This window comes from Chlorocebus sabaeus, chromosome 5 (assembly GCF_047675955.1).
Source record: "Chlorocebus sabaeus isolate Y175 chromosome 5, mChlSab1.0.hap1, whole genome shotgun sequence".
NCBI classification, from domain to species: domain Eukaryota; kingdom Metazoa; phylum Chordata; class Mammalia; order Primates; family Cercopithecidae; genus Chlorocebus; species Chlorocebus sabaeus.
In genome coordinates, this window is record NC_132908.1 from 46,684,468 (window position 1) to 46,709,171 (window position 24,704).

Here is a 24,704-nt window from a genome sequence, read left to right on the forward strand (position 1 = left end):
AGCCTGCGCCTTCCCAGCCGGCCCCCCGCCGCGGCCGCTTTGTGCCCGAACCTGGCCCTGAGTGACTGCGCCGAAGCCATGGAGCCCTCCCGCGCGGGGGGCGGCCCAGCGCGTTCCCAGGGCCGCCGCCTCAAAGGGGTCCCGGGGCCGCCCCCGCGGGCCAGGCAGACAAGGGCCCGGGAGGGGCCGCGTTCCCAAGCGTTGGCCGGGCTCCCCTCCGGTCGCTGAGCGGGAAGAGCCCCGAGGCCCCCTCCCCTGCTTTTCCCCGCCTCTTCCCAGCCATCCCCCTTCCCCGCCTCCTCCCCAACTGCCACCCCACCCTGGATTTCTTCCTCCTCTCCGACCCTTGACCCCTTCCTCTCCCTCGCGGTTTCTCCGTCCCCTCCCCTCATCCCAAGACCCGGACCCTACAAGGCAACTCCGCAGTCGGACTCCAGGAGGACCCTGGAGGGCCCAGATCCCACCTCCCGTCCGGGAAATCTCGGCACCCCACACCCAGACACTTGCCCCCACCCCACAAGCCTCAGGCCACAGCCCTGGCTTGGCGAAGGGCTACATGCCTTGGAGAGGGGCCGGCCTCTGAGGGAACCGGCTGTGGGAGCCTCCTGGCCCCATGTGCCCATCTGTTAGATGGGAGTGGGAACGTAGTCCAGTGCCAGACACAGGGAGCAGTGCAGTGACCGGCACAGGCAGGAGTTCTGCTGGGTGGCGCTCACAGCAGGCAGGCCCAGGGAGGCCCATCCCCTGAGCACTCCCGGTCACTTGTGCATTGAGAGGCCTGCATGTCTGCGACGGAGGAGGGGGGCATGACACCGAGGTCCGCAGGGCAAGACTGGGACCCAGAAGCGGCTTCTGCCCAGAAACAGCCCCAGGGAACTGACTCACCGCCCTGGGGAAGCCTCCAGAGAGAAGAGAGTCGGGCCCCACCCAGCCTGCTGGCTGGAGCTGTAGCCTGCACCTTCCCAGACAGCCCCCCGCCTCCCAGGGTGAGGAGACAGAGACTCAGAGAAGTACCCCCACCTGCCACAACCTCCCAGCCTCCCAGAGCATCAATCACAAAGACCTCCAGGCTCCCAGCTCCCCTCATGAAGCAGCCCCCTTCACCGTCTGGGCTCCAGCATCACCTCCAGGATGGCCTTCTCTGCACAGCCTCCCTGCCTGCCCCAGAACCTAATTTGCTTAACAGAAATGTGCTTGCAGATGGCTCCTCCCTCAACTAGAATAAACCTGTCCACCTGGTGGCCACAGCACCTTGAATACTGCCTGGTACATAGTAGGTTCTCAGTAAACATGTGAGAGGAATGAATGAACAAATGAGCAGCAGGTAATGATAGCAGCTCCTAAAAGCCTTGAAACCTAAGTGCCCCAGATAAGAGGATTCCATGACAAGTGATCAAATAAGTTTGGAACTCACAAATTATTCACATCTCTGAGAGTCCCATGCTGGCATTTTAAAGTCTGCGAGAAGCCCTGAAGGTTTAAACAATTTTTTTTTTAACTCTGTTTCATCCAGTGTTTGCTAAATGCATTTGGCCACAGAAAATTTTTCTCTTTTTGGGGGGTGGAACATCAACAAAATTCTGGAATACATTTTGGGAAACACCAATAGAAACTCGTTTCCCACCCTCACAACCACAACTTTATGCATGGCCAGCTGAATCTTAGAAAGAAAGAACTTGCTTCTTTCTTTTTACAGGGTCAGGTTTAACACAATGCTCCAAAAATATCTGAATGAATGGATATAAAGCAAATTCATGAGCAAAGTCTACCACCCACTAGTATGTTCTCTGTCCCTGTACTGAGAGTCTGAAACAGGCAAGCAATTTGAAGAGTCTCTTTGCTCTGGAAGCTGGCACACATGACCACTCACACAGGCACATACACGCACACACACATATGCACTCATGCACACCTGTACACAGACACACACTCTAGCATGCATCTGCATGCACACACTAGTACACACAGACTCACATGCACACACATGTACCCAACAGGTACCCACACAGACTCAGACACACGCGCCGTCATGCATGCACACGCATGTGCACACACAGGCGCACACAGACTCACACACATGCGCACCTATTCTAGGGCATATGCCCTCCCACACAGCCCCTTCCCTGAGTCTGGCCAGGGAGCCCCTTGAGAAGGGCAACTGTCTTCTGGTGGGGTGGGGAAGATGGATTCGAGGAGAGATCCAAAAGCCCCCTTCAAACCTGATGTCTCTAAAAAGGGCAGGGTTGCCCCAGCAAGTGGCAGGCTAAAGCCTGACCAACAAGCTCTTCCTCACCTGAGATTTCCTCCTCACCTCTCTCCTGGGAGTAGAGTCCATTTCAAAGAAAAAGAAACTGAGGCTTACCAATAACACGGCAAGGACGTGGGAAAAAGGGGTGGGAGACCAAATCTGTCTGCTCAGAATCTTCCCCCCCTCCCCCCCGCCAACTCCAGAAGCTTGGGGGTCGTAGGTTGTTCCGAAGGCAGGACAGTGGCAGCAGCAAGATCCTCTGGCTCCCCCTGCTCCTATCCCCAGGCACAATCCTGCCACAAGGTCACTGTATGACCTTGGACACTAGCTTGCCCTCTCTGAGCAAGTTTAATCATCTATATGAAAAGAAACCTCGGCTGAGGATTTGCCAGACTACTGGCAAAACAGAAAGCCTGAGGTCTCCACCTCAGCAGTCAAAAGCAAGTGTCAGGATTCCATGAGATACTGCCCGTAACGTGCATAGCCCAGTGCCTGTATATAAGGGGTGCCCATTAGAGGCTAGCTACTCTTGGTGTTGTGATTCCATCCCTCAGGGACCAAATAAAAAACACTACCCCCTCTTCCAGGCTTTACCTGATTCCCCTACCAAAGGAAATCCCCCCAACTCTCTCACCCCTCCTACAGCCCTCAGCCTACATTTCTGTCCTAGGCTGCCTTGTCTGGTCCAGTGGTTAGGGTCTACTCCCCTCTCTGGCCTCCAGGCTTCCTGAGGACGTGGTCTCCTCTGCATTCTCTCTGCATCTTCCTTGGAGCCTAGGCTGAGCCTCACCTGAGTCAGATGCTCAGGATTTACATGGAAGGATGGATATGAAAGGGAGGGAAGGAGGGCAGACAACCAAAGGACTCACCAAGGGAAAGAAATGCCCGTATCCCCAAGCTCTATAGTGCAGTGACCCTTCAGAAGAAGAAAGAAAAATGGTCAGGCACTGTGGCTCACGCCTACAATCCCAGCACTTTGGGAAGCCCAGGCGGGCGGATCACCTGAGGTCAGTAGTTCGAGACCAGCCTGGCCAACATAGCAAAACCCCATCTCTACTAAAAATACATACATTAGCCAGGCATGGTGGCAGGCGCCTGTAATCCCAGCTACTCGGGAAGCTGAGGCAGGAGAATCACTTGAACCTGGGAGGCAGAGGTCACAGTGAGCCGAGATCATGGCACTGCACTCCAGCCTACACGACAAAGGAAGGGAAGGGAAGGGGAGGGAAGGGAAGGGAAGGGGAGGGAAGGGAAGGGAAGGGGAGGAAAGGGGAGGGGAGGGGAGGGGAGGGGAGGGGAGCCGAGCGCATAAACATAAGAGGCCAGGTGTGGTGCCTCACACCTATAATCCCAACATTTTAGGAGGCCAAGGTGGAAGGATCAACTGAGCCCAAGAGTTTGAGACCAGCCTAGGCAACATAGCAAGGCCTCATATCTTGGGGGGGAAAAAAAAAAAGCAACATCACTTATAATTAGGGAAGTGCAAATTTAAACACTGTGCCATTTTTTGCCTGCCAGATTGCCAAAAAGAAAAAGGAAAGAGAAAAAGACCAGGCGCGGTAGCTAATGCCTGTAATCCCAGTGCTTCTGGGAGGCCGAGGCAGACGGATCACGAGGTCAAGAGATCGAGACCATCCTGGTCAACATGATGAAACCCTGTCTCTACTAAAAATAAAAATAAAAAATTAGCCGAGCGTACTGGCATGTGCCTGTAGTCTCAGCTACTTGGGAGGCTGAGGCAGGAGACTCGCTTGAACCCGGGAGGCGGAGGTTGCAGTGAGGCAAGATCATGCCATTGCATTCCAGCCTGGCGACAGAATGAGACTCCGTTTCAAAAAAAAAAAAAAGGAAAAAGAAAAAACAAAACATCATCACATACAGGCAAGGATTAGGAGAAACATGTATTCATGCCCTATTATTGAAGGGTAAATTAGTACAGACTTTGTGGAAGGCAATTTGGAAATATTTATCAAATTTTTCGAGTGAATACCCTTTGACCCAACAATTTCACTTCTAGGAATCCAGCCAAAGAAAAACTCAAACGCGAACACAAAGGTTTATAAATGAGGATACTCCCTGCATCATCGTTTAAAACAGCAAAAAACTGGAAGCAACTAAATGTTCACCAATGGAAGACTGTAAATAAGTCTGGTGCAATGATTCTGTAGACCTCCTTATAGCTATTAACATGGAACAGATTTATATACTCTAGGTGCTGTCTCCTAGACTAATGGTTCCTAACCCTGGCTGCACATTCCAATTACTCCCATCCTCAGAGATTCTGGATTAGTTCATCTACTGTGGAGCCTAGGTAATGTTGTTTTTTAAGTGCCTAGGATGATACTGATGTGCAACTAACCAAGATTGGAAACTTAACTCATGTAGCTAACCCTACTAGTTCTATCTTATTTCAGACAGGGGAACTGAGGCCCATAGAAGGAACTGTCTTGCCCAAAATCAGAGAGTATGTTTCCTCCAACCCACTCTCCTCCCCAAGGAGAGAAATGAAGGAATCTTGACTCAGACCTTCAGGGAGAATGGGGTCTGTCTTTTCTATTCTGAGTGATCGGCAGGTTCCCTGCCAACACATCCCATTTTCCCCCTCCCGACCACTTAGCTGGCCCCACCCCTCACTCCTAGTGCTGTTCCTAGGGCCGACCCCCCCCACTCGCCGCAGAAGGATGAAGAGGGTCCCAAGGCCACTTAATGGTGGCTGATCCCTGGCCAGGATCGAGCTGGTCAAATGTGTCTATTCTGAGCCACGGCAATGATGTAGCAGGATGAGGGTCACGGGCAGGATGGCAAGGTTATTGAGCTGAACATTCTGTCTTATTTAAAACTAAGGCCAGGCGCAGAGGCTTATACCTGTAATCTCAACATTCTGAGAGCCCGAGGTGAGAGAATCGTTTGAGGCCAGGCTGAGCAACACATGGAGAACTCCATCTCTTAAAAAAAAAAAAAAAAAAAAGAAAGAAAGAAAGAAAGAAAGAAAAAGAAAAAGAGGTGGGCATGGTGACTCGCACCTATAGTCCCAGCTACTCAGGCTAAGGAAGGATAGTGTGAGCCCAGGAGTCTGAGGTGGCAGTGAGCTATGATCACATCAGTGCACTCCACCCTGGGTAGCAGAGCAAGATCCAAACTTAAAGAAAATAAATTATTAAAATTAAATTAGTACAAAAATCTCACATTGCTTTTATGTTTTACAAGCCCAACACAATCCATGACACAAAGCCCTCGATAAACAGCAGCTATAATCTCACAGCACAATGTACCCTGAGTATGAAGGAGAACGGGCACCAGCCTCTCCCAACCCACAGTCCTGCAGCTCCCACCTCCTCATCAGGAACAGAGGCTGGGGCAGTGGGAGGGGCCCACAAAGACTGATGCCCACGGTGAACCCAAGTTCTTCGAAGACCTGTGCTCCCTCTCAGTTCACCCACTCGCTCATCCACTCATTCACTTATGAATCTATTTATTCATCATTGAGTCATTTACTCACTAGTCACTCATTCATTTGTTCACTTGATCCCCATTCATATTTATTCCCTCAACAATTCACACATTTACTCATTCATTTAAGAAATCTTGGCGAGGCCCTGTGGCTCACACCTGTAATCCCGGCACTCTGGGAGGCCGAGAAGGGCGTATCACCTGAGGTTGGGAGATCAAGTTCAGTCTGGTCAAATGGAGAAACCCTGTCTCTACTAAAAATACGAAATTAGCCGCGTGTGGTGGCGCATGCCTGTAATATCAGCTACTCGTGAGGCTGAGGCAGGAGAATTGTTTGAACCCGGGAGGCAGAGGTTGCAGTGAGCAGAGATCGTGCCATTGCACTCCAGCCTGGGCAACAAGAGCAAAATTCCATCTCAAAAAAAAAAAAAAAAAAGACATCTTTTAGACATAATGACCCAGAAGGTTGAGGCCAGATTGTTTTTGTGTGTGTGTGTGTGTGTGTGTGTGTGTGTGTGTGTGTGTGTGTGTGTTTTGGGTTTTTTTGTTTTTGTTTTTGTTTTGAGACGGAGTCTTACTCTGTCACCCAGGCTGGAGTGCAGTGGGTTCCAGCAATTCTCCTGCCTCAGCCTCCAGGGTAACTGAGATTACAGGCACACACCACCACGCCCGGCTAATTTTTTTATTTTTAGTAGAGACAGGGTTTCACCATGTTGGCCAGGCTGGTCTCGAACTCCTGACCTCACGTGATCTGCCAGCCTCGGCCCTCCCAAAGTGCTGGGATTACAGGTGTGAGCCACTGCGCCCAGCAATTTTTTTTTTTAAATGGATGAGAGGTTTTTTTTAATGTTGCCCAGGTTGGCCTCGAATGCGTAGCCTCGCCTCCTTATGCACCAGGACAACAGGTCTGTTACCGCGGCTCCCATGTTTTTTGTTTTGTTTTGTTTTGAGAAAGGGTCTCATTCTGTCACCCAGGCTGGAACACAGTGGCACGATCACGGCTCACCACAGCCTCAACTTTCCGGGCTCAGGTGATTCTCCCACCTTAGCCTCCTGAGTAGCTGGGACTACAGGCGCCTGCCACCATACCCTCCTAATTTTTTTTAAATTTTTTGCAGAGAGGGGGTTTCGCCATGTTGCCCAGGCTGGTCTCAAACTCCTAGGCTCAAGCGATTCACCTGCCTCGGTTTCTCAAAGTATTGGGATTACAGGCCTAAGCCACCACTGCACCCAGCCAAGGTCATTTCTGAATGAGCATGAGGCCCTGGAAGCCCAGGAGGCAGCTGGTAACGCATACATGAGATCCTCCCCCTGAGCAAGGCAGGACGTGGGGCTGCTGGAGGGACTGTGGCCCCAGGAGGTAGAACCAGGACCAACACAGGGAGGAAACTGCAGCTTCATGTGTGAAATTCAAGCTAAAAAGGCACAGATGAGGCCGAGGCGGGCAGATTACCTGAGGTTAGGAGTTTGAGACCAGCCTGGCCAACATGGTGAAACTCTGTCTCTATTAAAAACATAAAAATTAGCCAGGCATGGTGGCACACGCCTGTAATCCCAGCTACTTGGGAGGCTGAGGCAGGAATTGCTTGAGCCTGGGAGGTGGGGGTTGCAGTGAGCCAAGATTGTGCCACTGCACTCCAGCCTGGCTGACAGAGCAAGACTCTGTCTCAAAAAAACAAAACAACAACAACAACAACAACAAAAAGGCATAGATGTGCCACAGAGGTAGTGAGCTCCCTGGGAGTGAAAGTGTGTACGTCCAGGCTAGATGAAACCAAAGATGCCAGAAACACAGCCAAAGGAGTGTAAATGAAGTGACCTCCAAGGTTCCTTTTCAACCTGTGTTTTTCAGGTTCGGAGAGGTTCAAAGGCAAAAACAGTGAATCTTCCCAACATGTGTGTCTGGCCCCCTGGCTGGCCGGTGTTTTCCTAAGGGGCACAGGGCATCTGCAGGGGCTATCCTGGGCACTGAGAACCCGTGCACTGCTTGCTGCTCTCCAGAGACCCCAGCACTGTCTGTGGCCTCCACCCCAGACAGAAACCTGCCTCCTCTTTCCATCTCCCCACTTCTGGGCACCTGCTTCCCCTCCCTCTTCCCCTCCCTGGGGACTCTCAGGAGCTGATGATTGTCTCTCCTCTCTCGAAGTTCAAAACTGCAGCCATAGGGGGCAAGGGACAAAGGCACACATCTTGTTCAGGAACCAAAAATATACTGTATGTTGCTGGTGGCTCCAAGGTTCTGCAGCCTCCAGGCCAAGGAGGTCCCCCCGCCCTGTCTTCCAGCCTGAATGTGGCAGTCATACCACCCCAGTTGCCCTCTCCGGCCATGCCCAACTCCCTAACTAAGCCCAGATGGTCATCACTCTGCCTTCAGGCAGGTAAAATTCAGTGCAACAGGAGTTAGGTGAACAGTATGTTTTATTTAATTAGGATCAACAGAAGAGATAAACCTCACAGCAGGACAGGGAATGACAACACTGCAAAAAATAATTCATGCCCAGGTAACGAAAGGGCAAATTTCAATTACAGAGAAAACAGGGGGAGAAAGTTTCCTGAGCACCTCCAAGGAGGGAGGCAGTGAAGAGTTTGCAAAACCTAGACCTGTGGGCCCAGGATGGTCTAGAAAGCAAGGCAATCAAGTGGACAAAACAGCCGTTCCTCTCTCTCCTCGTCATAGACAAACCAGCCTAAGTATGCAGGACTGGGTAGGCCAAGGGAGCTGAGTCCTGGCAGACAGGCGTAGGGGCGACAAGGGATCTGCCAGGGCCACTGGGCAAGCTCGCAACCCACCAGGCACAGTCTCAAAAGAATGCTGTCCCTGCAAGGAGACAGAACAAATGTTCTAATCCTAATAACAGTCATCAGATCACTCAGCAAGTCCTTAGCACCCCACCTGCCCTTGCCCCTAGCCCCACCAGCCCTGACAGAACCCTGGTCTTATGCCCTGCCCTAGCCTTGGGCAATCCAATCTCACCTCTCACACTAGAACAAGGCAAAGAAACCCCTCCACCCCCTGCCGAGAGAATGGCCTCATCTTCTAAGCCTCTGTTTCTCATGCTTACCCTGGAAATGGGAGGCTGGCCTGGATGACCTCCTCTGGGGTGGTGGGCTGCAGATCCCTAACCCGCCATCACTTGGGTGCCAACTATAAATGAAAAGTGCATAGTGGTGACAGCCTAACAACGATGTGTATGTACTTAACGCCTCTGAAAAATGGTTAAGATGGGTCATGCAAGGTGCCTCATGCCTGCAATCCCAGCACTTTGGGAGGCCAAGGCAGGAGAATTCCCTGAGGCTTGGCATCCGACACCAGCCTGGGCAACAGAGCCCCATCGCTACAAATAATAAAATAAAGAAATTAGCCAGGTGAGGTGGTGCATGCCTGTAGTCCTAGCTACTCGGGAGGCTGAGGTGAGAGGATTGCTTGAGCCCAGGAGTTCAAGGCTGCAGTGAACTATGATCATGTCACTGCACTCCAGCCTGGGGGACAGAGCAAGATCCTGTCTGTAAAAAAGGAAAAAAAAAATGGTTAAGATGGTAAATTTTAAGTTACGTATATTTTATCAAAATTGTTTAAAAGCAGGAGTTGGGGGATGAAGAGATCTGAGCCCCTCCTCAGACCAGCCATCTTCAGGACCTGGGCCCAGGAATATGCAATTTAACCAGCTTTATTGTAGGTGATGGTGATAGGCATGACAGCTGGGGATCCACTCAACTGTATGAAGCCGCCCTCTCCCCAAATGAAGGCTCCCCAGCATAATGCCTTGTATTCCTTCAATAAATACTTCTTCTGCAAATGAATATTCAAAACAGTGAGTTCTCCAAGTTTCACAGCACAAGCAAATCTTTTTCTGTATGTGTTCCCCCTCTAAAATGAACCCTCAAGAAGCACGAGCATAGCCCAGGCCTCTCTGTCTCCCTGCTCCTAGTCTTTGCTCCGAAGGTGACATCAGCTCCAGCACCCCCATTATCTGGGAGAGGGAAATTGCTGTTAAATTAGCACATCCACAGAGCCCCATTTTATATCCCAATTCAGAAGATGACATGAACATCTGCTTTCACTTCAAGACATTAATTTTCAATTATTGGAGAAAAACAAAATTAGTCCTGACAAATTGCTGGCGAATACAGGCTCTTGTCTGGTGGTTCATAATAATAACTTCGGGGGCCCACAATTAGTGTCTCGGACGGAGTTTCCTGATGGATCCCTGTCATCTGGAGGCAGTGGCAGCAGGGCAGCGCCTCACACCGCGGTGTGTGAGTCAGGAGGATGCTCCAACAACCCGCAGCTGGAAGGTCACTGCTTCTTGGACGACCAGGTTTAGAGAACTAAGGAATTAAGGTTTCCTCTTTCTGGGGAAGGCGGGGAAGGACAGAAGATAGGGGGCAGGCATCTAAAAAATATCCACCTTAACCATGTTCAGCTTTGAATATTTTTCAAGGTTTTCTCCTCCTGTTCAGTAGCAAGATTTTGCACACTTAGACGGGAATGCTAATCACTCCTGAGTCCTTACTGGGCACACTGGGATCACCTGATAGGATCGCCTTATGATTGGAGTTTGCCGTCTGCAATGGGAGAAGGACAGATGACATGGTTTTCTTATGAGGCCCCTTCTACCCTTCTATATGACGTCATTCAGGATCCCAAATCCAGAACTCAACGGCTCCAGACTCTGAGATACAAATGCCTATTAATCTTCTGTAAGAAAAAACTGTTTGCCGGGGTCCCATCGACCCAGAACCTGGTTCAGCCCGAGTTGTAGTCTCCAGAAAAAAAAGAAAGAAAGAAAACTCTGAATTTGCCAGCCTCAATGACCCCAAATCCAGAGAACAACCCACTTGATAAGAGATTATCAACACTGTAATCTCATTTGATGGGTTTTTATGTATCTTGGCTGCTTTAGTTACTATATCAATAAGAAGACACTGAAATGTGAATGAGTTGAAGAATTCAGAGATAACGACGTGGCCGCCTTTGAATTTGACTTGTCACAATTGAAACCAGAGTGTGTTTGCCTAGCTAAGATGTTCAGACTCTTGAGGGGGGTGAGGCAAGAGGTAGGGGAGGTAAACAGAGGGAGACAGGTTAAAAAAGAAAGAAAGAAAACAAAACAACAACCACAACAACAAAGGGAAATTATATCTTTAAAAAGAGAATGAAAGACATTGTTACTTCCAAAGTCAACTTGGTAACTGAGCTCCGACATTGTGTAATTGACTTTGCAAGTAGAACAACAGCAACGTAACAAAGAAAATGTCAGTGTTTTCACAGCACCAATCTATAACGCTGGGAGGCCGTCCCGCTGTCAGCCAGGGCTGACAATACAATAGCTTTCAAAGGGATATTACCATCATGCTTTTATTCCTGACATCAATCAAGACAAAGAGAATCCTTTTCACAAGACATTAAAAATCAAACCTTTGTACAAGAAGATAGGTAAAACAGCATTCTCCTTAAAGACAGCCACATGGAGCAATCAGCTAATTGGCGCTCCTTGAAAGCAGTAAAGTATTTTTATTTACTGAGTGTACAACCCCAATCGTTGGCTGCCACCGATCCTGGCAGGTAAGCTATGAATCAAAAGTTTCCATTAGCATTTCCTCACTCACTTCACCCTGCCTCTCCCACAGTAGGCTGAGGGAGCTGCCAGCCAGCCCCAAAAACTTCAAGCGGGATGTAACCAATCCAGCCTCAATTCATCCATTTTGGGTGAGAAACTTCTCTGATTACCCACTAACGTGTCCATGCACAAGATGCCCTTGCAAGCTGATGGGAATTTGCAAAAATTGTCCAATTCTCCAACCACAGTGTATCAGGGTGTTCCTGGCTACTCAAATAATGGGGACCCCACTAACAGTTTTCAAGGTATTCTACCGTAATCTCCCTAGACTCACAGATATGAAGGAACCCTGATATCTTCTGCAAATGTTTTCAAGACATAAAGATAATACTCTTTGCAAACACCAGCGTACCGTGAACAAGGCTGGGCTTTGCTTCAACCAGTGGCCAGGAAAGGCAAGTCCATTCTAACCTACGTCAAACAAAGAGTGAACTAAAACCCATCCACCACCTTGACAAAAACGATGGGCCCATCAAGAAATCCAGCCATCCTCTGCCTGCTTACTTTCAAGACAGTTTCAGATGCCTGCATCTCAGAAGTTGTTGACACTTACAGAAAACTGCAAGTCCAGAAGCAGGAAGTTAGAGAGCCTCATGTTTCAAAGAGGTCATTTCCTAGACACTTTCCAAGCCACTGACATCTTACAGCCTTCCAACCTTCCAAGATGCCCTGTCCCCACATCCAGTCCAGGCTTGACAGAGCCACTGGTCTAAGTGGTCACAAGTCTCAGACCATTGTTGAGGAGGAGTGGGGGCAAGAACTCTCTCTGCAGGAGGGCTGTCGGGAACTCAGAGCCGAAGGCTCTGTGTCTTGCCCCTTTGGTACCCTACAGACCATCTGCCACAAAGTCCAGTCATTCAAAGACAGGGACAGCATTCTCAGCATCTGCAGCAAAAAAGGCTGTTTTTACTTTTCAGCTATAATGGGATACCGTTGTTTATTTTTAAACAGAATTTGAACAGGTGCCGTTCACTTCACTACAGAATGGACAGAAATTTTAAAAGAAGAGGGAACTGGTCCTAACACTGCCTTGAAAAAGCATATACTCCCACCACCACCACCTAAATCAGCCTTTTTCAAAGAGCCAGGCAGCATGTCTGCACCATCAGCCTCAGTGGTAGGTTCCTTTCATTTACACATCCAAATGAACAGTTAAGAGAAATCAATGCATCTAATTGCCAGACTATTAAATCCTACATCAGGGGAAGAATTCCACAGCCACTAGCTTAAGACTTGGCTACCGATATAGCAATTATTGCAACTTTCTATTAGATTGAACCAGATCCCCAGCCTTTCGTCTCCAGCTAGGAACGCTGCACTCAAGTGCTCCAGTTTCCTGCCTTCCTGGTCCCCCTCCTCCTCCTCTGTTAACACACTGTAGCATGCCACAACATCGCCAGGGCTGGCTGCTTCTTCTGAATTACTTTATGACTGTAAAGTCACCGGCATTTTGCACCTTTCATTATCAATGCACGCTAGGCACCTTATGGTTAACCGTTTAGCAGGATTCCCCTGCCAGAGGCACATAGTTATCTTATTTTATTGCTTATTAAGTTTTTGCAAGGAAACAGGTGTAAGAATCTAAACAGCAATTACTAGACATAAAGGATGTTTTCTAGAATGAAACAAGCCCTTCCAAAGCTTGGAATCAATAACTTAATTGAGGAGGGGGGATTAAATATTAGGATTAAATGTTAGCTACCCCACTCCACATAGAAAGCTAAAGACCCTATAAAGGATTTGTTTTGCCCTTCCTACAAGATCATGTACATTTAGCCAAACAAATCTCAACAATTTATACTTGTATGTGGTCTCAGCTGAATCGAGAAACCTGTAACCTCAGAACGCCTCTATTTATTACATCTCAATTATTTCCATGGAAACACGCGCAATGTTCCCAAGTCCCTAGACCACCAAATTTATAAGATGGACTTTGAGGAGCTACATGCTGGCAGAAGAGGAAGACAAAGAAGGGGAAGGGAGTGCCGAGAAGTCACTGTGGGTACTTTGGGATATTAGGGTTGGGGGGTGCATGGACATAGCCTGAGCGCTAATTAATATTAAGAACTGTAATTAACAGGCAGTTGCTAGACAGAGAAAATTGACAGTATTAAAATTATTCAAAAGCTTTAAGCTAAGGCAAGGGAAAAGATGTATCAGTTTTCTCTATAAATGAAGAGGCTGTTGCATGGATCTAAGAAAGCCATGGGGTGAAAGGGGATAGGCCTCCTTAATGTTGAGTGACAGAGAGAACTGCAGAGGTAATCGTTAACCAAACCACCTGATATCATCAGCCGAAATAACATCAGTGAGCATGATGAGAACAGCCCGGGAAAATGAGGCCAAAATTATCAGAGAGCAAATCACTGCAACCACCACACCACACCACACCACACCACACCACCAGGAAACAAAAAAGGGGAGAAAGGTGTATGGAGGGAAAATTGGTCAGAAAAATGTGACTTTTATAACACTCCTAGCTTTAGGGTTTTTTTTGTTTTGTTTTGTTTTTCAATAAAATTACAAGGCTTTTGAAAACCAATCAGGCTATTCTCCCCCCTGCCCTGCTGCCCCGACCCCCTTCCCTATTTACTAGGTGTCCTCCCTGTGAGCTGGGTTTTCCAAAGGACAAACACACCGCAGGGACAAGTGAACCCACTCCAGAAGAGACGTTGTGTCCGTGAGTGGGAAGTGAGACCACCCCAGCCCCCAGAGGCCAGTTTTATTTTCAAAGCAGCAATGCCTGTGCTTTCAAATCACACTTTCTGAGCATCCATTCGAAATTGTTATATTTCTGTCTTTCCTTCCTGCTATGGGCTTTCACATTTCCGAGATCAATTACAAATTACAGTCAAGTGACTTTCACAGCAGAATGCTCCGGGCTGGGGGAAGTCCACAAAGCCTCTACATTAGCCCTGACACACAGCAGTGGAGGCAAAATAAAATAAAATAAAACGTAAAAGACACCGCTGTTGCTTAAGAAGCACTTTCAAGCATCTTTAAAGGTGAAGACCTTACCGTTTCAAACACTTGGTGTGGAGCTGTCCACACTCAAGCACACACTTTTGAATATTGCTTGAGAGAAGGAGGGGGCAGTTCTTGAAAAGCAATAAATTCCTCACCTGCTGGAAACTCTTATCTATCCAAATTATCTTCTCTCTTAATTCCTCCCTTGATAAGTGGCCACGTCTCCACCCTCTTCACCCCAGTAAACTGAATAAAAGGTAAAATGGTGAGAGACAGGGGTTGTAGCTGCTTTTGGGAAATGCAAAAATCCATGGGAAGAATCAGGGGGTATCCGACTCCGCAGACAGAACGGCTCTGTGTGGCTGATATTTACAACACCCACTATCGAAATGCCTCCACTGGTCTCCTGTTCACCTTGCTGTCTTTCTCCTATCAACCTGCTTGAACCGTCTGCTACATATACACACATACACATTTGAGAGAGGCACTCACTAAAAATCTTTTCAAGGCTCATTTCATGAAAGGCTGAAGACCAGTTCTTGAGTCTTTCTCAGAGATCCACAGAGTGATTTTAGAACTCGGTTCAAGCAACTCTGAAACACCCACCCATCTGTTCACTGCAAACTGCTCTCCCTTTACTTTCTGGGTCTCACCTTCTAACATAAGGAGGTTTGGAGAAATTGATTGGAAATCTAGGTAAGCAAGCTTTGCATCTTGACGGAAAAATCGGCTTCTATACTTAGGTTTAACTCAAAATCAACTGCCTGAGTTAAATAAAACTGTTTTTCCAACCAGAAATTCCAATTCCACATTTTCTTCTGGGTCGCCTCTTAAGTGGCTCCTGAAGGAGTGAGCAGTGAGCCAGGGAAAGAGAAAAGAAATCCAGTATTATTTCAAGCCGTAGAGCCCTTCCATCAGCAAAAGAGAAACATCCACCCTTCTTTCCCGTCCTCTTCTTGGAGTCTCTCTTCTAGTTTCCCTGTCCCCCAATCAACACCCTCTGAACCCCCAGTTCTGTGGAGCAGGCCAGGCCGTCCCGGATTGGGAGACCAGCCAGGGTGAGGGGAACAAGACCAACTTCTCTCAGGGAAAAGGAATAGGAACGGGTCGGGAGCTCCGTTTGGATTCAGTTGGTCTTCTAATATGACGGGGAGGGTCTCTGCTGGGCCGGGGGCAGTCCCTCCGGGGACTTCAGGAGGACAGAACTGACGGGTGTCTCAAGATCCTCCTTGCCAGATGCAGTTCCAGCCATTCCAGCCAGGCGCAAGGTTGGCAGGAAGGGAGCGGGGCCCCAGCGCCTTCCCGCGCAGGCCTCCAGGAAATGAACTTTTCAGAGCAGAACTGGGCTCAGGCCAGAGGTCATCAGGGGAGCTGGGAGAAGACAAGGGCCTGGGGGCTTTTGGCTTCGTAGACTTAGCTGCGCTCATCGTTCTCTCCCTCCTCGATCATCTCCCATCTCACAGCCGGGCGCCCGGGCACCCAACCGAGGGGCTGGAATCGGGACAAAGCAGCAGGCAAGGCCTGGAAAGGCCAGCCGCGGGGAGAGGAGGCCAGGGGAGGGGCTCCGCTGCAGGCGCGCGGCCTTTCCCCGGGGCCTCTACTCTCCAGGGGTCCCCTCAAGCCGGGGGCCCTCGGTGGAATTAAGAAGCAAAGCGTGGAGACGAAGGGATGGGTGTGTGTATCCATATATCTGCAGCTCCCCACAAACGCGCGCACCCCGGGGAGCCGGCACAGAAAGCCGGCCTGGGTGTCGAGGGTGCCGGTGCCCGGGGTCAGATCTGGGACGCCCTCCGCGGAGAAGCGCGCACCGCGGCCGCTGCGCTCCCCTGAGGACCCGCGTCTCGCCGGCGCGGCACAGACAATGAACTCCTGGAGGAGGCTCCCTGCCCGGTGGGCCTCGGTGGAGGAGGCAGGAAGTGCAGGGGCCCGGGCCTGGAGAAGGCCTGGGCAGGAGGCGGGAGGGGGCGCCTGGCAGCCGGGGCGAGGGCGCGGCGCCCGGGGCGCTCGCGGGCAGCGCCCGCCGCTCCCCGCGTCCTCGGGCGACCAGACAGGGGCCAAAGAGAGCCAGCGAGGCCCGGGGCCAGCGAGGGCGGCCTCGGAGCTGTCGGCCTGCCGGGCGCCCGTCCTCGCCACCTCTTCCTTCCTCCTGCCGCCCGCCCGCCGCCGCCGAGATTCGCAATCCCCGCCAAGTCGGGCCCGCACCCCTTGATTGGCCACACGGGCCCGGGGCCCGCACGGAGGGAGCGGCAAGGGCCCCTTAGCGGCGCCCCCAGGCCTGGGTCCCCCGCGGGCGACGGCGCCTGGTCCAGGCGGGGAGGGTGTCCGCGGCGTACCCCCTCCGCCTCCGCCGCCGCCGCCTCCGCCTCCCGCTCCCGGCTTCCTCCTCCCCCTCCTCCGCCTCCGCCTCCGCCTCCGCCTCCTCCGCCGCCTCCTCCTCCTCCTCTCCGCTCGCTTGCGCGGGTCCCCGAGCCGCCCGCCCGCTCGCCGGTCCCTCCTCCCTCGCTCCCTCCCTCCTCGCTCGCTCGCTCGCGCCTCCGCCGGGCCTCGCTCGCTCACCTTTCACCGAGCGCGGCTTCGCCTGCTTCCGCCTGGACATGTCCGGGGCTCCGGGCGCTCCGTCGCCCTCCGCAGCCGGCTCCCCCCGCCGCCCCCCGCCGCTCCGGGCAGCCCTTCTCCCCCTTCTCCTCCGCCTGTCTCTTGGAAACTTTTTTTTTTGCAGCCCGGTTGGCGGCTGTGGGGAGCGGACCGCAGGTCCGGGGCGGCCTCCCTTGGGGGGGCGGCCCGGGCCGGCCGAGGCCGCTCGAAGGCGGGGGGAGGCCCGGGGGGCGCGCCGGGGCCCTGCCTGTTGCAATGCGGCAGTCGGGGGCTCCCGGTCCAAGCGGCGGTCCCAGCGGCGCGGGGAGTCCGGAGGCCACTCGGCCGAGCCGAGTTATGCAAAAAAAAAAAAAAAAAAAAAAGCCGCCCCCCTCCTCCTCCCAACCCCCCGCCGGCCCCCGGCCCCTGCGGCCCCCTCCTTCCCTCCCCCACCCTACCGCCACCCTCACCCTCCTCCTCCTTCTCCTCCTCCTCCGCCCCTTGCCGGATTTTTGTGCAAAGTTTGCAGGCGTCCGGCCACGCAGCCTGGTGCGGAGCTCACAATGAACCCATCTGAGGAGGGGGAACGGGGCTGGAGTTGAGGGTATCTCAAGGGGGGAGGAGACCGGGAGGCGGTCGGGAGCGCGGAAGCTCAGTACCCCCCGAAAAAAAAAAGCCTTCAAATTATCCCCTGCCGCACAAAAATGACAATAATAATAATAAATATTAATGGCTCAAAAATGCCCAAGCGCCTGGTTTGGAGATTATGATGGATGGGGGGCGGGGGTCCCTCAACTCAGCCTACTTGGTGGGGAGGCTCGAAACGGCCGCAGTGGCTCGGAAGCCGCGGCTCGGGGCCCCTGGCTCACGCCCCCTTCTCTGGCTCTCGGCTCGGTCCGGCGCCGGCCCCCCGGAGGAGGAAGGGGCGCGCGGGGGCGCTCAGGCGGCGGCCGGCAGGCGCGCCCGTGCCCGGGGCATCGCTCAGCCCGTGCGCCGGGCCGCCGCTGCCTGCCCTCGGGCTGCGGTGCTCAGCGCGAGGCGCGCAGCCGATCCCCAGGCCGGTGCCAAGTCGCCGGCCCCGCTAGCTGCCTCCATGGGCCAGGGGCTCGGAGAGGGGGGAGGCGGCGGCCGCGGTGGCGGAGGAGGAGGAGGAGGACGAGCAGGCGGCGGCGGCGGCGGCGGCCGGGCTCCCGTCCTCCCGGGCAGCGGCGGCGGCGGCTGCGCCCCGGCTCCTCCGCGCTCCAGCCGGCGCCGGCCCGCCCGCCAGCCTCCCTCGCGCTCCTGTCTTCTTTGTGGTCGCTGGCTCTCCTCCTCCCGATCCGGCTGCTGGGGCTGCACTGCAGAGACACATAATAAAGCCAGGCTTGGCTGGAAATGTAGCCGGGTCCCAGCAGGAGGATGTGAGGAGCGGAGTCCCGGCGGGGGAGCGCTCTGATCCCGTGGGGCGCCCCGCACTGCTCCGGCTCGGATCAGACGGAGAGAGGGCCAACAGCACCGAGCGATGGACAGCGCTGGAAATACAGCTCCGGCCGCCCGCAAAACCCGGACCGCGGCGGCGGCGGCGGCGGCGGCAGGCACGGCGCGGGCGCGGGCACCGCACCGGCACGCGGGGCCGGGGCTCGGGCGCTGGCGGCACCGGGGGCAGGAGGAGGGAACAGACTTAGGGCCCACGCGGCTGTCAAGCTCGCCAAGACTCATGAGCCTCACAAACTGCAAAAAGTGAGAATGGGGGAGCAAATCGAGGTGGGCTGCCCTAGCATTGCCACCTCGCGATGTATGCCCCACGCACATGAACTATCCCGGTACCTGGCCCTGCCAGTTTGGCTTTTGCCCACGGGTCGGTGTTCAAAGACCACCCCTGCCCCATATCCAACAAATTCTTCCACCACTGGGCTAACCCCGTGCGCCCCCTACACCCGCATCTGTAGAATTCTCGCGCCTGGTGTTCACTTCCTCTGTCCGACTGTAAAAGAAACACCTTACCCCCGAGACACTGCAGGAGCACCCCCTCCCTGCGCAGTTGGCAGAAGAAATAAACCAGCTCCTACTTTCTGCGAGGTTTTACCCAGCCGCCAGGGGGCGCCGCGCGTCCCCGCAGCTCCTGAACCCGCTGAGACTCGGGTCTCCCGGCAGGCCCGGGAAGGGTTTAGATTTGGGAAAAGTCTTCCCCAGGCGGCTCCCCTAAACCGTTCCTCTGGAGCCTCTCCCTCCCCCACTAACTGCAGGCGGCCAGGTGGGGCGCGGCCCCGACCTCGCCCCCCTCCCGGGCTAGTGGCGCCACCTCGGGCCGGCGCGCCCCGGAGCCAGGAGAACGGAGCTGGTGCACGGCGCGGCGCTGGGGGTTATCAATCTCTCGGATCGATAAGTTGCCACTTGGAGAAGGGAGGGCTACGTCCCCTCGGAGACGAGTTACCCAGGGCAACCTTTCACGGAAAAACCCGCTGCCCGCCGAGAACAGCGCCGGGGCCGGCCGGGCCGCGGCGCCCGCCCCACGCAGGGTGCCCGCGCCCCGCCGCTCCCCAGCCTGCCCGCCAGCCGGGCCCGGCCCCGCTCAGCTCTCTCCGCGGTCCCGCCGGGCCCTGCTCGCCAACCCCGTGCTGGGCTGATTGCCGAGGTAGATGCCACCCCCGCACCCCCGCGGCTGGGGAGCGCGGGCTGGAGGATGCGGAGAGGCCTGAGGCAGGGGGGCCAGGCGCGCGCGCCCTAGGCAGTCTCAGAGGTAGAGTCCGGTGACGGGCTAAACGCGACGCCTAGGTGGACACCCTGACAGCGGGAGCCGAAAAGCGAGGCTCCCCGGAGGGGCAGGGGCCAGGACGGAGACGTCCCCTAACTAGACCTAAGCCCTGAGAGCAGCCCCTCCCCGGGTTAGCGCTGCCATCCCCAGGCCACAGTCCTCCCCAGCTCGTGCGTTCAAGAGTGTCCAACATCTCGGCCTTCCCAGAGGGAATGGAAGCCGCCCCCCGCGGCCCAGAGATGGACGGGGTTAGGCTGAACCGGGGGTGCCAAGGGCCGAAGCGAGGGCAGGGGCCGCGAGGCGCCTGGGAAGGAGCCAGGAAGGAGGGGCAGAATCAGCCGCTCCCCCCACCCCCGCCGGCGCCTGGGATCGAGGCCCGCGGCGAGTGGCTGACAGGCGGCAGATGGCACACGCTGGGGGAGGGGGGCGATTGGCCTCGGTTCTGGGGTGCCCCCGCCGTGGGCTGCCTCTGCTAGAGGGAGGGGGCGGGGAACGGCCCCTAGCTCGCCCTCCCAGGCTCTCTGCGGGGGCTAGAGACTGCCGATCCAGCCCAGCCCGGCGCCTGGAGAGTGAGGGGGCGGACAAAAGGAGCGCGGTGGGGAATGCGTGTGCGGGACGAAAGAGGGGCCGTCGGGGGAGGGGGTGGTTGGAGTCCCACGGGGCTATCCTTTTCCACCCGTAGGGGCCTGCTGAAGGCTGAGGACGGAGGTAGGGGCAACAGGATGGGGGGCCCGCAATAGCCCATCCTGACCTAATCTGAAAGGACGAGATTCTAGAGCCGCGCACAAAGTTTTCCGGGCCCCCTCCCACGCGTCGCCTGCACGCACGCCGCGTCCCGACGCTCCCCCCTCCCCCGCCAAGTTCCGCGTCTCCCAGCTCAGCAGCAGTCAGGGTGCAGAGGGAGCCGACCTTGTCCCCGCCTCGGCCCGGCCCGCTTCCTCTGAAGCTTGTTTCATTTTTAACTCCTTCCAGAAAAATGTTGTTTTAAGGAAAATCTCAAAGGAACAAAAAGCCAATAGTGCCTTCCTTATTTGCAATCCCCACTCCCACCGCTGAGCTCGGACTGCAAGGGCCTCAGGGGACACCAGGTGACACCTGGGCCTTGCTTCTCAAGGGTGACCTTGGACCAGAAAGGGTCAGTTTCAGGTGGTGTTTCATACCCCCCACCTGCCTACTTCTGGCAGGGAATAGGGGGTTCGGTCCTCTCCCCTGTGAGAAGGGGCCCCTCTGGCCTCTCCTTCCTTGTCGGAAAGTGAACAGCTGCTCCTGCCCTGCTCGGAGGAGCGGCGGTGGAAACCCACTGTAAGCTGTAAGGAGCAGGAGCCACCATCATAAATGCAAGAGAAATTCCAAGTTGAGCTTTTTGAGAACAAGTAAGACTTTGCCCACAAAAAGGTGATCTTCCTTCAAAGTCATAACTTGTCTGGAAGAGGGGAAACCCACTTGCCCAAGGCGGTGCCTTCCCCAACCTTGGGATGCTCCTTAAGAATGTTTTTCCTAGACATGCAGCAACTGAGGCTTCTTCCTTGAATTTTCAAGAGGCAGGCGTCATTTTGAGCAGGCTGGTAAATGCACCAGGGTCTGGTGGGCTATGAAAACAAGATAGGACAATAAAGAAAACAAGGCAGTGTTCACTTTGTGGCCTCTGACCTAAGATCCCTGCAGAGCTCCCAGAGTTGCTCAAGAGATGTTTTCCAGTAAGTGATCAAATGCCCACCTTTGGCCGTGCGCCGTGGCTCACATCTGTAATCCCAGCACTTTGGGAAGCAGAGACGAGTGGATCATCTGCTGGGGAGGCCCTGGCTTATGCCTGTAATCCCAGCACTTTGGGAAGCTGAAGCGGGGGGATCATCTGAGGTCATGAGTTCGAGACCAGGACATCAGGACCACCCTATGAGATCCATGCTATCCGTTTTCTCATTTTGCAGATGCAAAAATAGAAGTACAGTCTCCCCTTGCTCTAGGTTCCTCAGCTAGGTGGTGAAGGAGGCTGGATTGGAAAATGGATGGAATTGGCTCCTAAGCCTGGGCATGGTAGCCTTTGTCTGAGCTGTGCCAACTCTGGCTTAGAGGCCCCCCAGCTCCTTTGTGCCCCAGGTCCTTTGCACACACTGTTCACAGCTGGGAACTCTATTCTCCATCCCCCTGCTTGGCTCCTTCCTCCTTCTTCATAGGGCTCCCAGTAGACCACCTTTGAGACTCTGTTCTGTGGCCTTTTTGTACTATATTTTAATTTATTATCAGGATTGATCAAAACTATAAGTAAAGAATTATTTTTGTGGCTATTTATTTATTTATTTGAGACAGAGTCTCACTCTGTTGCCCAGGCTGGAGTGCAGTGGCGTGATCCTGGTTCACTGCAACCTCTACCTCCTGGGCTCAAGCAATTCTCATGCCTCAGTCTCCCGAGTAGCTGGGATTACAGGCGCCCACCACCACACCCAGCTAATTTTTGTATTTTTAGTAGACTTTCACCATGTTGGCCAGGCTGGTCTCGAACTCCAGACCTCAAGTGATCCACCCATCTCAGCCTTCCAAAGTGCTGAAATTACAGATGTGTGCCACCGCCACTGGCCTTGTGTGGCCATTTATTAAGTCAGCCACCCCCTTCACCACCTACAACTAGAGGGCAAGCACCAACAGGGAGGAACTGTGATCCTTCTCATTCATTGTTTTACCCTCAGTCTTGGCACACAGTAAGTGCAAAATCGTAAATAAATGTTGAATAAACACAGGAACAAAGCAGTGAACTTACTCTCTGGGGAAAGGCTGAAGGGAGAAATTGTCCCTCCCCAAAATGACTGTTCCTCATAGGCTGATGCAAATTCTCCCCAGTAGAGACTGGGAGTTTCAAGTAATAAAGTGGTAAACAAAAACCACTCATTCTAGATTGTATATATTCAAGTGACTGTTGTCATTTAAAGTAAGTGATGTGTGTGTGCCTGGAAGGGGGAAAAGGTGGGCATTTGTTTTTTCTTTTCTTTCTTTCTTTTTTTTTTTTTTTTTTTTCTGAGACAGAGTCTTGCTTTGTCACCCAGGCTGGAGTGCAGTGGCATGATCTCAGTTCACCGCAACCTCAGCCTCCCAGGTTCCAGTGATTGTCAAGCCTCAGTCTCCCGAGTAGCTGGGATTACAGGCATGTACCACCACGCCCAGCTACTTTTTTTGTAATTTTAGTAGAGATGAGGTTTCATCATGTTGGCCAGGCTGGTTGTGTTTTATTTTAATGATGCATCTATTTGTGGAATCCAAGTTTCCCTGAACACTCCTGTTCTCAGGGTACTAAGGAAGCAATGGCCATGCTCTCTGGTCAAGCCTTCCAGGAGATGGCCTGGCAGCACGATTGTTAACCAGCAGCTGCCGCAAGCCCAGGTCTTCCTCACGTCTTCATCATTATTTGCAGGGTTCTTCTCACAAGACTTGGTCTTAAAGCTCCTGAGGGTTCAGAAGAGAGGAAGGCAAGATCGAAAAGAGAGTCCTTTTCTCTGCTAGTTCTCAGCCTGGTGTGTTGAGGAGGGAAATCCCTACAGATGCTCCCGAAATTCCCCAGAGGTCCCCGTTGTCCCCCTCCCCATGACCACAACTCAAAGAGACCAGCAGTGGGCCCAGACATCTGCCTCTCTGAGGCTCTCTGGGGCTGTAGTAGCATGGTGCCAAAAACAATAAGGAGGGTGTGGGAACCTCCTTGTCTTCTCTGGTTTCTGTTCAGCTGGGAAAGCCATTTCTATTTTATCATCATTATTATAATTATTTAATTCTTCAAGCGTCAGCAGTCTTTGCCGGGAACACCCACAAGGCAGCAAGGAAACCAACTTGGCGGGAGGATCCCCATGGACTCATACCCTCAGAAAGCTTGAAACTCCGGCTCTGGCCCTGAAAGCATCTACCCTGACCACCTATAGCTGCCCAGGTGTACAGCACGCTCGAGCCTGGGGTCACTTGGCTCAGAGTCACTTGCTGTTTTGTTCTATTAAAATACTTATTTTATAATGTTTGTGATTCGCTTTACAATTTTTTTAGTACGATTTTTATAAATGTTTATATATATATATATATTTTGAGATGGAGTCTCGCTCTGCGTCACCCAGGCTGGAGTGCAATAGCGCAATCTCAGTTCAGTGCAACCTCCGCCTTCCAGGCTCAAGTGATTCTCCTGCCTCAGCCTCCCAAGTAGCTGGGATTACAGGCACCCACTATCATGCCCAGCTAATTTTTGTATTTTTAGTAGAAACAGGGTTTCACCATGTTGGCCAGGCTGGTCTCGAACTCCCGACCTCAAGTGATCCACCTGCCTCAGCCTCCCAAAGTGCTGGAATTACAGGCATGAGCCACTGTGCCTGGACTTTTTAAGAAATTTTTTTAAAATTCAGTTTAATGAATGTGATGTGATGCCAAATTATCTCAGCTTTACCCAGAAGTGGTCAGGCAAAATGCTCTGTAGCATGGAAATTTCACGATTCACACATTTCAGGACTGGTCACAAGTCCTTCCACCGTCAGTAGCTCAACCAACTACCATCCAACCTAATTAGCAAACTATGTGCTCATGTGATATGTTTAGCAGTGGGCTCTCATTGATGAAACTGAAAGCACTCATGTACAGTTTAGCAAACGTGATCTAGAGACACACCCCACCTTGCATGAACAGGGACTATAAAGCCAGAGAGGCTGGGATAAGCTGTATCTTTAGGGCAAACCCCCTGCACACATACCTTGAGCCCTAAGGGGCCCTGAGTACAGCCATTGAGTAGGATTTTGGCTGCATGGTGCCCAGTAGAGGACACAGATTCCTGACTGGAAATGTGATGGGTATATCTGGAGTGTGCCTTTCACACTGGAACTGGTCAGAGAGTCTGAAAGGATAGAGAGCTGAGACTTCATGGAGCTCACAAAAGTGGTTGCAGGATCTGTTTTGTCCTTAAAATGGTCCTACTTTGCTACTGGACATCTGGGTTTTTTATTTTTTACTTACTCATTTTTTTGAGACAGGGTCACCCTAAGTTGCCCAGGCTGGAGTGCCGTGGCATAATCACAGCTCACTGTAGCCTCGACCTCCCTGGCACAAGCGATCCTCCCACCTCAGCCTCCTAAGTAGCTGGGACCACAGGTAC

The 24,704-nt window shown here is 53.0% G+C and overlaps 1 protein-coding gene across 1 annotated transcript in view; it reads right to left on the reverse strand.

Moving 5' to 3' along the window:
* The window catches only part of ZNF423 (zinc finger protein 423), a 369,045-nt gene extending 351,825 nt beyond the window's left edge, over positions 1-17,220 (reverse strand). Inside the window, exon 1 of the mRNA XM_038008513.2 lies at positions 16,843-17,220. Coding sequence (XP_037864441.2) covers positions 16,843-16,882 — 40 coding nt within the window. The 5' untranslated portion in view covers positions 16,883-17,220. The remainder of the gene's footprint in view (positions 1-16,842) is intronic.
* Between the last annotated feature and the right edge of the window lie 7,484 nt (positions 17,221-24,704).